This window comes from Nothobranchius furzeri, chromosome 6 (assembly GCF_043380555.1).
Source record: "Nothobranchius furzeri strain GRZ-AD chromosome 6, NfurGRZ-RIMD1, whole genome shotgun sequence".
In the NCBI taxonomy this organism is placed as follows: Eukaryota; Metazoa; Chordata; class Actinopteri; order Cyprinodontiformes; family Nothobranchiidae; genus Nothobranchius; species Nothobranchius furzeri.
Window position 1 is genome coordinate 82,146,158 of NC_091746.1, and position 13,362 is coordinate 82,159,519.

A 13,362-nucleotide genomic window follows, 5' to 3' on the forward strand; every position below is an offset into this window, starting at 1 on the left:
ATGCGTGTGGGCTACCGTAGCTGCAATACCTACTCTGAACTGCCTGGCGCTAAACACAGCTGCACACACTGGGCGTTAAAAGATTCTTGTTGGCCATGTTGCTGTTTCATCAGGACACGTCAGGGACGTCTCCGTAGTTTAACGTCAGCCTCTGCTCACTTGATTTCACATGTGCTCTTTTATGACGTCACGTCTTCTTAAAGTGCTAATTGTGTTTCTAACTAGAGGTCAGAAGGTTGTTTAACTGGGACGAAGCTGTAAAATGTCGTCTTTTGCTTTTGTAAAAAATAAAAATCCTGAGGAAAAACGATCCTTACTTACAGCTGCAACAAGTTCAAACTACCGACACCTAAGGAGATAAGTGAGAAGATGTGTCTGCTAGTTGCAACCTCGTGTCCAACAGGAAGAACATTTGTCATGACAGGAAGTGATGTAATCAACAGTGGAACAGTCATACTGATCTGCTTCCCGTCTCTGTCTAGGAACAAGGTGTGGTGGGAATGTCACGACAACCTGGAGCAATCCCCCCTCCTCACCCTGCGGGGGGCGTCGCCTCTGGGGTGGGGCCCAACCAGGGGTCGGGACCCCCTCCAGGTTACGCGAGCAACCAGCAGCAGGCGGCCATGATGAAGCAGATGTTGGCGATGGAGCGGGAGAAGAGGATTCAGATGCAAATGATGGAGCAGCAGAAGCAGCAGCTCCTGAGAGAGCAGAGGCAGCAGCATCTTCTGGCCGAACAGGTGAGATTATAACATGCGTGCTTTATCTGTTCATACATGTTTATGTGTCTGTGTGCGGTGCTGACAGCAGCAGCTGGTCCATTTCTTCACTGTCTGGCTGCATGTATAATTACCACTGTAGTGTGTGTGTGTGTGTGTGTGTGGGTGTGTGTGTGTGTGTGCAGTGCATCCTTCCTGCTGTGATAATGTGGTGTTTCCTTCATATTTCTCCTCCTGAGCAGGAATCAGGTGTTAAAACATTCTGAACTATGATGTCACCACCCACTGTTGCTTTTAATTGGATCTGCAGAAAACACACACACACACACACACACACACACACACACAGGAGTCTCAAATAAAACTCGGCCTTCTGGGGTTTAAGGAATGAGAGCAACGTGTCCATGAAGAGCAGCTGATTAATAACCAAATCCATAATTTCTGTAAATAATGTCTGTATGAGTTATTTACAATAAGTAAATTGCATCAACATGTAGCAAAACTGAACTAATATTTGTTAGTTTATTTTCATAAAACTGCCATATTTCCCGTTTGCATTTGGCAGCTGTCCACAAAAAGATAACTGATAAATGACCCGCACCTGTATTTCTGAGTCAGAGGACTCCAGAGTGCTTTACACTGTAGTCCGTCATTGATCCCCACACACACGTTCACAAGCCCAGTTCACGCAGCAGGATAATTACAATGATTTTTGACTCGATTGTGTCATCCTGACTTTCGTAAGGACGATGGTCGCCACGGTAGCTCCAAAGGAATCTTCTCTGGTATTCTTATCATGTGTGGTGGATGAACATCGTTCGTGTCGGCTTGGAAGCAAGTCGGGATCGCTCAGATCATAAACCCGGGCTTTCTAAAAGGTTGGATTGTCTTTGTCGGATTTTCAAAGACAAACGAGTCTTCTTCCTGTTGAATGTGACGTGTAGCTAGGGGTGGGCGATGTAGCCTAAAATCTATATTGCGATATAATTTAAAAAATGTGCGGTAACGGTATATATTGCGATATTGCGACTTTCTTTTGTATATATGTCAAAATTGACCATTCCTAAACATACTCACACACCAGATACTTTGCAGCAGCAGAATAAACACACTCGTAACGTGGATGAGTGTCTTAATCATGTCCCGAAAGCCGCTTTTCTCCGCTGTAAGAAACCATGTCCTTACACAGGTACGTGGTAATGGCGTTTGTAATATCAATCCACCGTTGATTATTTCTCTCGTACTGAGTGCCTTTAGCAAATGCTTGTAAAATATCCGTCTGCTGGTTAGACCCCCTTTTTTCTTACCGCTCGACTGACTGGGCGTTTGTTGAGGACGCAGTTTTTGGCTTTCTTCGTATTCCACAACATGCTTCGTTTTGAGGCGGTAAAACAAATTAGATGTATTCTCTCTATTCGATAATACTTTTTCCGGCATACTTTGCAGATTATATTGTTCTGCTCCACATCCGACTCCTTAAAGCCAAACCAAGTCCAAATGACCGATGTTGCACCGGTCTTCTTTACGAGAACCTACTCCTCCTCCACCACAGGCTCCATGCTTTCAGCCTCAACAGACGCCGCTTGATGACATCATCAACATGCGCTACCGCGATAGGCCGATATACTCAAAATCTCTACCGTTGGCCAAATTAATATCATTTCTACCGTATACCGTTTATACCGCCCACCCCTACGTGCAGCGTTGGAACAAGGAGAGGGAAAGTCTGACAGATTTACGTCACACTGTCACTTAACATTCCTGGACTAATCCATCGTGACTCGCAACGTTAAAGGCTGTTGTTGGTTTAGCGTCCGGGAATCAGCAGAGAGCGCCTCGGCTAGTAGAAGCTAACTGTTAGCATTAGCAAGTCAACAACGCAGCAGAACTCCTCCAGGATTGTGTTACGTGTAGAGATAAAGCATCAGTTTTGCAGAGCAAACGGAGTCAGTGGTAGAGTTGCGTTGATGTTAGCCAATCAGAGGAGAGATGTCCAAATATCAGGAAATAAGACTCTAAATCCTGCCATCTGAAGCTCAACTGTGGTGTGTCTCACTCCCTAACCCCTACTCTACCCCACCCCTGACTTACCTGAGGCCACTGCAAATGTATTGAATAAACGAGGGAACCACATCATTAAAGATGGTCTGCCACAGCCAGCTGACATGCAACAGCTAATTAAAACTCAACAGGTTTGTTGTAGCTGAGAGACGTTTACAAGACTCAGTCTGACTTATAACGGATTAAACCATCTGAGTGTAAAAGGCAGACTCTTCAACTGATGCTACACCACTGCTGTTGTACTCGTGTAGACCTGAGATGTTGGAATGGATTCAAACTTTAGTTCTTGGTGTCGGTAATAATAAGGTGTAAGAACGGGTTGTCACGCTGATGTTTCTGAGTCAGCATCTGTCTCTAAGCTGGTAAACATCTGCCCGGTTCATTAGTCTTAACACCGTTGGTTTCTAAAGAGTCAAACATCTGTCCCCGTTGCCGGATCGCCACACGACCAACATCTGTCTAGCATCCGTCGCAACACCTGCACCAGGACTCAGCCTTCAATGGTGCAAACGTCGTCCTAACTCCTACAGCACCCAGACGTAACAGCTGTGTCAACATCTGGAAGCTAAATCACAACTGCTGTGAACATCTGACACTGAGCGTTCAGCATCTGTATCGTGACATAGGGGCAGATGTGCACTGTATAAAAAAGATAATTCCAAAAATGTCAATGAATCTGATAAAAAATAAAACAATTGGAATAAACGACTATCACGTTTTAGTACTGCTTCTTATTGTTTTTATTTATTTTAATTTCATGTATTTTAAATCTTTTATGATTTGCTCTTTAAAGTTAAAGTCAAGTTAAAGTCCCATTAGTTGTCACACACACAGGTGTGTGTGCGAAATTTGTTCTCTGCATTTGACCCATCCCCTGGGGGAGTGGTGAGCTGCAGACACGGCCGCGCTCGGGAACCATTTGGTGGTTTAACCCCCCAATCCAACCCCGTAATGCTGAGAGTCAAGCAGGGAGGCATTGGGTCCCATTTTTTCAAAGTCTTTGGTCTGACCCGACCAGGAATTGAACCCTGACCTCCCGGTCTCAGGGCGGACACTCTACCACTAGGCCACTGAGAAAGTTTAAATAAACTTTATTTACTTATTTATCTTTTTGAGGTGGACTTTAACATCTAAACAAACGAACAGACGAAATAAAATGGTTTTGTTCTAGTTTAGTTATTTTTGTTTGCTCTCAACCCAAATCTGGAAAAGGTGAGAAAAAACAAAACAAAATCCCAGATTCCTGCGTTTAGCTGGGTGTTTATTTCCTCACAGACAGTTTGACCGTGTTCACATTTACTATTAAATGTTTCCTTTTTTTTACGATACACAAAGCAAATCCAGATACATAACTGTAGCTTCTCAATAAGTGCAACACTGCTGCTTCTTTATTAACTTTGGTAAATGTAAATGGCCTGTATTTGATCTAGCACCTTCTAGAGTCCTGGAACCCCCCAAGGCGCTTTACAACACAATCAGTCATTCACACATTCACACACTGATGGGGATGAGCTACGATGTAGCCACAGCTGCTCTGGGGCGCACTGACAGAGGCGAGGCTGCCGAGCACTGGCGCCACCGGTCCCTCCGACCACCACCAGCAGGCAACGTGGGTTAAGTGTCCTGCCCAAGGACACAACGACAGCGACAGACTGAGCGGGGCTCGAACCTGCAACCTTCCGATTACGGGGCGAGCGCTAAACTCCTGTGCCACCGTCGCCCCATTAGCAACTGATCTGTTGTTCATGTGGCTCTATTAGCTGTTGATGAGAGGTCAGAGGTCACGGCTCTACAGATTAAACTTGCTTTTGTGCTGAAATTACTCAACATTTTTAATTTAGTTTCATTTTCGGTGCCGGAGTGGATGAGAAACATAAATCCTCTGTTCTTTAACATTTTTAATCACTTTCATATAATGTTTTTTTTTCTGTGTCTGAAGTGTCTCATAACTCTCGTTGAGTAATAACTAGATGTTCGTCTACAACTGATAAAGTGTTACGTGATTTTAGCACAGGAGTCACTGAAACTTCTCATTTCTGTGTTCAGCTCCAGCAGCAGCAGCAGCTGGGCCAGAGGCAGATGGGCCAGGCTCAGAGAAATCCATATCCTCAAGTCAATCAGTACCAAGGTGAGACGCACAAACCTTCCTTTCATCTGCTAAAACGAAACAAAGCTTTAAAACAAACCAGCCAGGATGTAAAGATTTGCGTGTGAAGAGTTTGCAGCAGCTCTGAATCCAACGCGACCAAATCTTCTCTGAAGCCCACCTTCTCCTCTCTGCCTCGATCACGTATCTGTAGCAGTCGGCACTCAGAGGTGCTCTTCTGCCTCATTCTCTCTGAAAAGTATATATAAATATATGTATTATCCCTGCTCTGCCTGTTACCACGGCAACGTGTCTGTCCTGGATCCCCCAGAGTTCCGGTGAAGTCAGTGAGATGGATGAGAGGAGGGAAGTGGGAGTTGTCGAGGGGGGGACAAGAGGAAGAGGTAGATGGCCTGGTAGGTAGAGGGTGAGCATGAAAATACAGAGAAAAGAAGAGATGAGTGGACGAGAGGATCACGGAGAGATGAAGGGAGTCGAGTCGAAAGCCGTTTAAAACCATCTGAGTCTGTCTGCTCGTCTACTGGATGTTGTGGAGAGGGAGAGGAGGGTTTCAGAGGAAGTAAAGTCAGAATCTAAAGGGTTCCTCTTCCAGAACATTCTATAAAACAAATGCTATCTGGTCTGATCCAGGTCCCAAATCAGCTAACTCCATCCTCAGGTAACAGACAACCGGTAAAATAATGCAGGCGCGTGGCCAGCTTGATCCTCAGGAGCATACAGGTGTGTGTTAACTCAGGGAGCACCATCATCCTGGCATGCTCCTCCTGAGACCTGGAATGATAAATGAGTAATATCTGCAATAATAACTAAGAGCTCCAGCTTGTCTTCCAAAGGCACGTTGAAGGTCATGACAGGTCATGACTTGTTTAGAAGGGTTAAACTTTTATCTAAACAAACTTCTTATGTAAGTCCAAGTGTTTACCAATAATGCACTGCAGCACAAACAGCTCATAGCAGCTGTCAGCATGGCGGTAGAGCGCTGATGGTTTGGGCTCCTTGATGCAACAAACAATTATTTTATTCTTTTTCGAATGTTTAAAGAAGAGTTCGTAAGATGCAGCGGTGACAGAAAACGACTTTATCATCACAGCTGAAGTTGGTTCTGCAAGCTCATTTTCACACCTTCCTTTATGTTAGAGGTTTATGTTTAGTTAGAGGTTTTTGTGTCTCTTCGTGATGATAAATAGTTGTCTATCGTGCTCACCTGAGGTCATGTTTACTTGTTTGAGCTGTGAATCATAAAACCTGAAAATCTAAGGACCTTTTTAACCCCACCGTCTACCTGATTATGGATTTGTGATGCTGTAATCATCCTGTACCTGACAGTGTGATGCCTCCTCCAACTCATCTCACTTTCTTCCTACTTAGGAGTCTGACTGCTCCGCTTTGTTCTCGCTCCTCTGTTACATTTCCAGTTGGAGCTGGGAGGTGAGGGATTAGTGAAACTGAGTCAGAAGTGGGTTTATGGGAGGATTTAGAGACATTTCTGCACTCACAGACCTCCTCAGCTCTACTTTCCTTCTAATAGGGGAAAATGAGACTTGCTGGTGTTTCTTAAAGATGGGAAATCATTTCTGAAATAAACAATTTGAATTGAATCCCTTCAGAATGGATTTCTTTTGTATTTCTCCAGATTGATTTTTGATTTATTTATTTGTTGTTCTTTAAGGCCCTCCCCAAGATCTGGCATCCAGGAGTCAGCCTCTCCAAAGCATTCGGACCTCACGTCTTCTACAGCCACATAGCCAGCAGCAGATGGTCCAAATAAGCTCTGTTCAGGGGCAGGGGGGTTCTGTGGGACCCCAAACCGAAATGGGTCTACCTTATGGCCCCCAGGGCTCCAACCAGGGTTCCTTGTATGGAATCAATCCTTCCATGAGCCAAATGATCCACCAGCAGCAGCACCAGAGCCAAAGCGTCCAAGCCTCCATGGGTCTTCCACCGCAGCACAACCCAGCTGGAGGGCCGTCTAGACAAGCGGGGGCCGGTTCCGGCCTCGGAGGTATGCCTGGAGGTCCCGGGAGTGGTGGAACTGGAGGGTATGGAAGTCAAGGGATGCTGATGAGTTCCATGACTCAGCAGCCACTCAAAGGTCCTCCAACTGCCAAAGCCCAGACTCAAAGACTGCAAAGCATGCTGGGAGCTGGAGGCGGTGGTGGAGGGATGGCAGCTGGTGGTTGGCCGCAGCAACAAGGACAAAGTCTGCAGGCCATGGGGGGAGCAGTGGGGAGGACTACAGGAGGAGGGGGAGGAGACATGGTGGGGTTCAGTTCCTCCCAGGGTTATGGGATGCAGCCGGGTCAACCTCCGCGTATGACCAAGCAACACTTTCCCGGTCCCGGACAGGCGGGCCCGGGGATGGACCCCAGGGTGGGAAACCCAGCAGCGGGCATGGGCAGCCCAATGATGGGCCCTCACATGGGTGGTCAGCCCAGGACCAACCAGCCCCGACCCATGGTCATGAACCAGGGCATGATGGGTCAGGGGATGTCTGGGATGGGGGGTTTTGGGCCGGGCCCAGGAGGCCCAGGATTAGTGGCAGGCGGGGGAGGAGGTGGACCCTACGGACCGGGGGGAGTCGGAGGTCAGCCTCAGGGCTACCAAAGGACAGCCAATCAGGACATGTCATCATACGGATACGGGGGCGGGCCCTCAGGAGGGGGAGCCTTTGGTCTGGGTGATGGCTCGGGGACGGAGCTGGACTCAAGTGATGGTTGGATGGACGAGCTTTTCCAGAGTCAATAGCCAACGGGAAAAGTTTTCCCTGACAGAACTAAACATTCTGGTCCGACAAACGTTTAAACCTGAGAAAATAAAACAAAAAGGGTCAGAAGACACAAACTGGCATGTTTTGTTCTGTAAAACATGAGAAAGGCTATAAGTGAGTCTGTGTGTTCTTATGTTCTGTGTGTTTGTCCGTATGTGTGTGTTTGTCCGTATGTGTGTGTTTGCGTTGGGAAGAGCTCTCATATGTCTTGTGTATAATAATGAAAACCCAGTATAGAGATTAAGACGTGTGTTTCTTTAGTTTCACTTTTTTCTCCACAAATCCAGTTTTCCTCAGTGTTTGAAGTGAAGCCGCGTCACGCCACCGTGGCGTTTGGAGTTCTGGCTTCAGGAGGAGCAGGTTCCGATCCACAGACCGATGAAGAGGAAGTAAGAATTGTTCCCAACGCGGAAAATGTATTTGTGTGATTTTAAGACACTGCTAAGCGCTCTGGATATCACGCTAAATCGAGAAAAATGCTCACAGTGCTTCCATTTAACCCCCCTCCCATACATAAGTATGCTTTAACAAAAATCAAATGATCCCAGATCATCCCACCCTCCTGCTCGTTTTTCCCGTCCTCCTTCCAGACTCGTTCGTCACTCCCAGCTCTCCTTGTCTCTGTTTAAATTGTGCGCATCACAACAGAACAAATGGTGTTCCTCTATTGTGCAAAACAAGCACAGTCTGCCCTCTTGTGCTTTTGCTAGGCAACCGACCCGGCTGGCATTTTCGGGGGGTTGATTTTCTGCGCTGTGATGATGGGTCTACGTGAAACAGAAAACAAAAGAGTGAAAAGCAGTGAGAGAATAGGCAGCTGAAGCAAGAGAGGCTTTCACGTGAGCGCACGACATCACCGACCTGGGTACGGATGTGTGAGAGGAAGCTAACAGAGAATCTTACATAAAACCTGTCTGTGTGACACAAACCACAAACATCCGCCTGACAAAACGCAGAAAGACCACAGGGCACGAATGTAATCAAGCACCACAAGTGGCTTCTTTGTTTTGAGGAAATTTCAACAGAAGAAAAAATTCGTTTTATGTTTGTTGTTATTTTAAACATAATAATAATAATAATTAGACTTCTAAGAGGAAGATCATTTCAGTTAGCCTTATTTTTGTTTGTGCATCTTTGTTGTGCGAGACAAACACGTTTGATAAATTTGTACGGAGTGCAGAGTGTGCCAGGAGCACAAATAAAAACACAGCTCAGAAATATATATATATATTTTCCAATTTACAAATCGTACCTTCAATTAATAAAAAATACGAAAGTTAAACCATGCACATGGCTTTGTCAGCTAGTTTTTATTCTGTTCAAAATCGAGGAGAAAATGAAAAACTGTATTTTAATCTGAATGAATAAAACTGAGCAGTGTTTAAACGACCATCTATAAAGTTCTCAATATAAGAATTAAACAAAACTCTCCAAAATAAAACTAATCTGCCTCTTTTTTTTTATTTAACGGTTAAGACGTGATGTCCTGTTGGTGACGTTACACTCGGTAGCATTTCTCCTCCAGTGTTATTTTTCCAGCTCAAATAAGTTCATTTAAGTTAAATTATTCTTCAGAGCACTTTTTTTCACAGGAAGATGGATTTGAAGTTGGTTACAGAACATTTGGGAATCTTATTGTGATTTATTCAGCTTTTGCTATGAAAAAAAAGGAAATTTCTGTATTTTTGTTTTTTTGTTGTTGTTCTACAACAGAAGGAAAATCTTTGCTAAATCTATGGAGTTCACCAGAATGGGATCTGTACAAAACTGAGCTTTTAAATCTCTGCATATAACCTATAAACAAAAAAAAAAAACAACAACAATCCATGCTTTCATTTCTGCTGCTGGCACTTGTATGGTTCTGTAATTTTGGCTTTAAAGGGGTGACTAAACTTTTTATCAATGCTTCCACATTCTTAAATAAAACTGTAGACTTTACTTCAAGCATTAATGCTTTTATTCCTCCTCAGACTGGCCCACCTTTAGTAAAAACAGTAATTCTCATCCATATTCCACATCTTTGTTTTTTTTTTTTCTCCTTTGATGATGTTACGAACAAAACCAAAAAGCCCTTTTCTCTGTTAAACTAGCTCTTTGTTAGCATGTGTTTTCATGGAGGTTGTTGTTGAATAATCCAACCCTTTAAATAGAACTTGAACCCACCACGTCCTCCTGTGAGTGTGGGAAATGAGGCTCTGAGTTTGTTTGTTTGTTGTTTTGTGTGTTTTTGTCACATCATGTCAAGTGTGAGCAGGTGTGTGGGGTTGCGTCCAGGCGGTGGGATCATTTAAGCCTCCATCGCTGGTTAAGCTTTCGTTGAGTTTTGCCTTGTGCTGAAAAAGAGTTTCATGCTTCCAAATATTTGGAATGTGTCTGGCCCAAGCTCGGATTTGTGTCATTGTGTTGGACCAGTGAAACTGAGGTGGTTAGTAGGAGAAAACCTGAGGTGGGCGGCACCAAGAATAAAATAACTCCTGTCTCCAGAAGATCCGATTTGAAATCCCTTCAGGCAGAGAACGGAAGCTTCCTCCAAATATCACGTACCGGGACCAAGTCTGTAGACGACATTTTAATAAAAGCTGTTATTGATGTTCTTTGTTTCTTTTTTATTTTTTTTTTACTGGTGCTGACATATATGTGATTATGAGAAAAAGTATATAAAGATAATGGCTATTTGTAAATATGTTTTTACAGGTTTAAATACATCAGATATTACAGTCTCTACTCTGTAAAGAATTTACTGTTTGTTGAATAATAGAGAAGTATTTTTATTTTCAATTTTTTTGTTTCACTTTTAACCCATCTGAGCTATGCCATTGCACTTCAGACAATGTCTTACTACTAATTTGTATTGTAAACCTTCTCTCTTTTTTACTTTTTTTTCCAAGTTTGAGATTTTATTCAGTTCTTAAGCAGTGCTTACTTCTTTTTATCCTGTACAGAATAATGAAATGTTAACAAAAGAGAATTACAAAATACTTTTTGTTTTCCAAAAAGATACAATAAAGAGAGAATGTTCTCGCTGGTCATATTAAACCAACGTTTCTGTTGTTTATTGGGTTTGCATTACTGAAGATTTCGCTTTAATTTAAAAGCTTCGAACTTTGCATAAAGTTCAGTTGTTTTGAGCCAAATGAGAAATATTTTCAAGTAGAAGTACAAATACTCTGTCATTTTGCAGAAGTAAAAGTGTTAATCACCGACTCTGAAGGAGAGTGTCCGTTACTGTTAATCCCAGGTCATTTTTCTTAGTTACACTTTTACGAAACAAAGTCCAAAAACAAAATATTAGATGTGAACACATTTTAAACATCTTGGCTGTGCAAAAAGGAGCGGAAAAGGTCAGAGTGATTATAAAAAGTCACCATAAGTGTGACTTTTAACCAAATTTTCAGTCACACACACACAGAACGTCCATTTCTGGGACTTAAATCTGTCAAAATCGTTATTACACATCTGGCTGTGGGGTCTTTCTAAAGAAACTGGTCATTTTCTGTGCTGGAGCATTAGACAGTTAGGGTGATGGACTCAATCGATTTGATTCTTGAACCAGAACCGTTCTAAAGATATTTCAAAGAATGCCTCCAAAACCTCAACGTGAACTTTGGAAAAACAAGAAATGAGTACAAAAGATTGAGATGTTTAACTGTGTGAGAGGATACAGAGAACCAAGGTGAACCAATAAATGTTAAAGCTGCTGCTGGTGGCTCATTAAGATCACCATGGTAACCAAAAACTTGAATCTGTCACTTTCTGACAGCAAGCTTATTGAGAGATGGGCATTAGGCCTGTTTCCAAGATCGGAACATCTGGCTAATTTTACCTGACTCACTGGGACTTTCTACTAGATGTGTCAACATTGCGTAACACCCGTGAAACGCAGTACAGCAATTAGCCGCCATTATAGTGAATGTTGCATGTCCACTGGCTGTGTAGCGTTATGTTTTGGAAACGTCCCAGACGCGCAGGGACCAGTTGGGTATGCTTCAGGTCAAATTTTTTATGTGCTACAATTCCAGAAGGTGTCAAACTTCGCAGTTCATATTGGGCCAGACAGGAAGTCAAACACTGAAGCAGTGTAAAACATAAAACTTTCAAAGTAAAAGTCACATGAAGATATCCAGTACCCCAAAAAAGTATGTCATTTCCTGTGAAACTTCGAAGCTGAGGTAAACCGAACAAAAATTAAACCAAAGATCTTTTTGGATACATGCTCCCATGTTTCTGCCTCCTTGTTATCATGTGAACTGGCGACATCACGCGTTGTGTTGCAGTTCTTCCGTGAATTCGTGACCTTCGCAGGACCAGGTGTCTGGAACATTTTCGCAGTTGTTCCGTATGTGAAATTCTCCTGGTGGGAAGGGAGCTGTAACTTCTACTCAACGCTGCTCAGCTGCAGATGGCTTTTAAAATAACTAAAATGTTCTCAAATGTCGGCAGACAGAAAGACCTTCATCATCTGCTCCCCTACCCCTAGACAACCCCCTCCTCATCCTCTGTCAGCCACGCCCCTTTTTTCATCCTTCCTCTTCCTCTTTTCCTGTTCCTGCTGCATCTCTTCTTTCAAATTTCTCTCGCTGCCTTGTTTTCCCATCCACTCTCTGCCCCCCACCCACCATCACCACCACACTCCTGCTCTCCCATTTGACATTGATAAATGGTGACTTGCTGAGATGACAGCATCATTACTCATGCTCAGTAGCGACACCACGTTGGACAGAAAAAAACAAGAGGAGGAGGAAGAATGAAGGACGGGATGAGAGGGAGATGGGGACAGATGAGGGTGGAGGAGAGAAGCTCCTGTTGGAGAATGGGATGCTGAGGTGTTTGTTAGAGATGTGAAAGAGCAGAACAGCTGTTTGGTCTCTGAAACCTGAGAATTTCCAACTCAAAGTAGCAGGATGAGGATTTTCATAAATCATTTTTTTTCAGTTGGGTAATTATAAAAAATTGTGTTGTAGGAATTGGTGCAAGTTCAGTTCTTAATGTTTCACTAATCCAATGATCCCAGCACAACCTTTCAGGTGGCAAGGACCTATTTTATTTCTAGTAACTTTTCCTCCTGTCAACAAAACATTGAAATTATTATTATTATAATAATTTATTGTGTAGTAAACGTCATACAGTTTTCCTGGTTTCATAGTCTATGCAAACATTTGGATATTAACATTTTACCTTATGCTCAATGAAAACAGAAAAGAAAGACTCAAGAGCAGAGCCTTGCGGGACACCAACCGGGCAGAATGCACCAGCACAAACATACGCTGTTTGTTTTCTAGATTTGTTTTTTATATTATCCCATGAAAATAAAGTGCATTTATTCACATTAAGACAATTTACACTATACATTTAAAAAAGACTGAATGACACTCTGCTTCCTCCTGTGGCCCACATGCTAACACACACACAACACACACACACACACACAAGCATGGAGCATGGGTCTTCACCAATCAGAGCGACAAATGATGTGTAGAAAAGAAAAAGAGATGTGTTAAAAGAATCATTCACTCTCCATCCTCAGAAAGTAATAAGGAGGAAGAAATAGAGTGAAGCGACAAAACGGAGGATGAAGTGGCGTGGAGGGATGGAGGCAAATGTGTGTGTGTGTGTGTGTGTGTGTGTGTGTGTGTGTGTGTGTGTGTGTGTGTGTGTGTGTGTGTGTGTGTGTGTGTGTGTGTGTGTGTGTGTGTGTGTGTGTGTGTGTG

The 13,362-nt window shown here is 43.4% G+C and overlaps 1 protein-coding gene across 1 annotated transcript in view; it reads left to right on the forward strand.

The window, feature by feature from the left end:
• Positions 1–7,731, forward strand: part of maml3 (mastermind-like transcriptional coactivator 3) — a 169,174-nt gene extending 161,443 nt beyond the window's left edge. Inside the window, exons 4-6 of the mRNA XM_070552604.1 lie at positions 483–740; positions 4,827–4,908; positions 6,557–7,731. Coding sequence (XP_070408705.1) covers positions 483–740; positions 4,827–4,908; positions 6,557–7,632 — 1,416 coding nt within the window. The 3' untranslated portion in view covers positions 7,633–7,731. The remainder of the gene's footprint in view (positions 1–482; positions 741–4,826; positions 4,909–6,556) is intronic.
• The last annotated feature ends 5,631 nt before the right edge of the window (positions 7,732–13,362 follow it).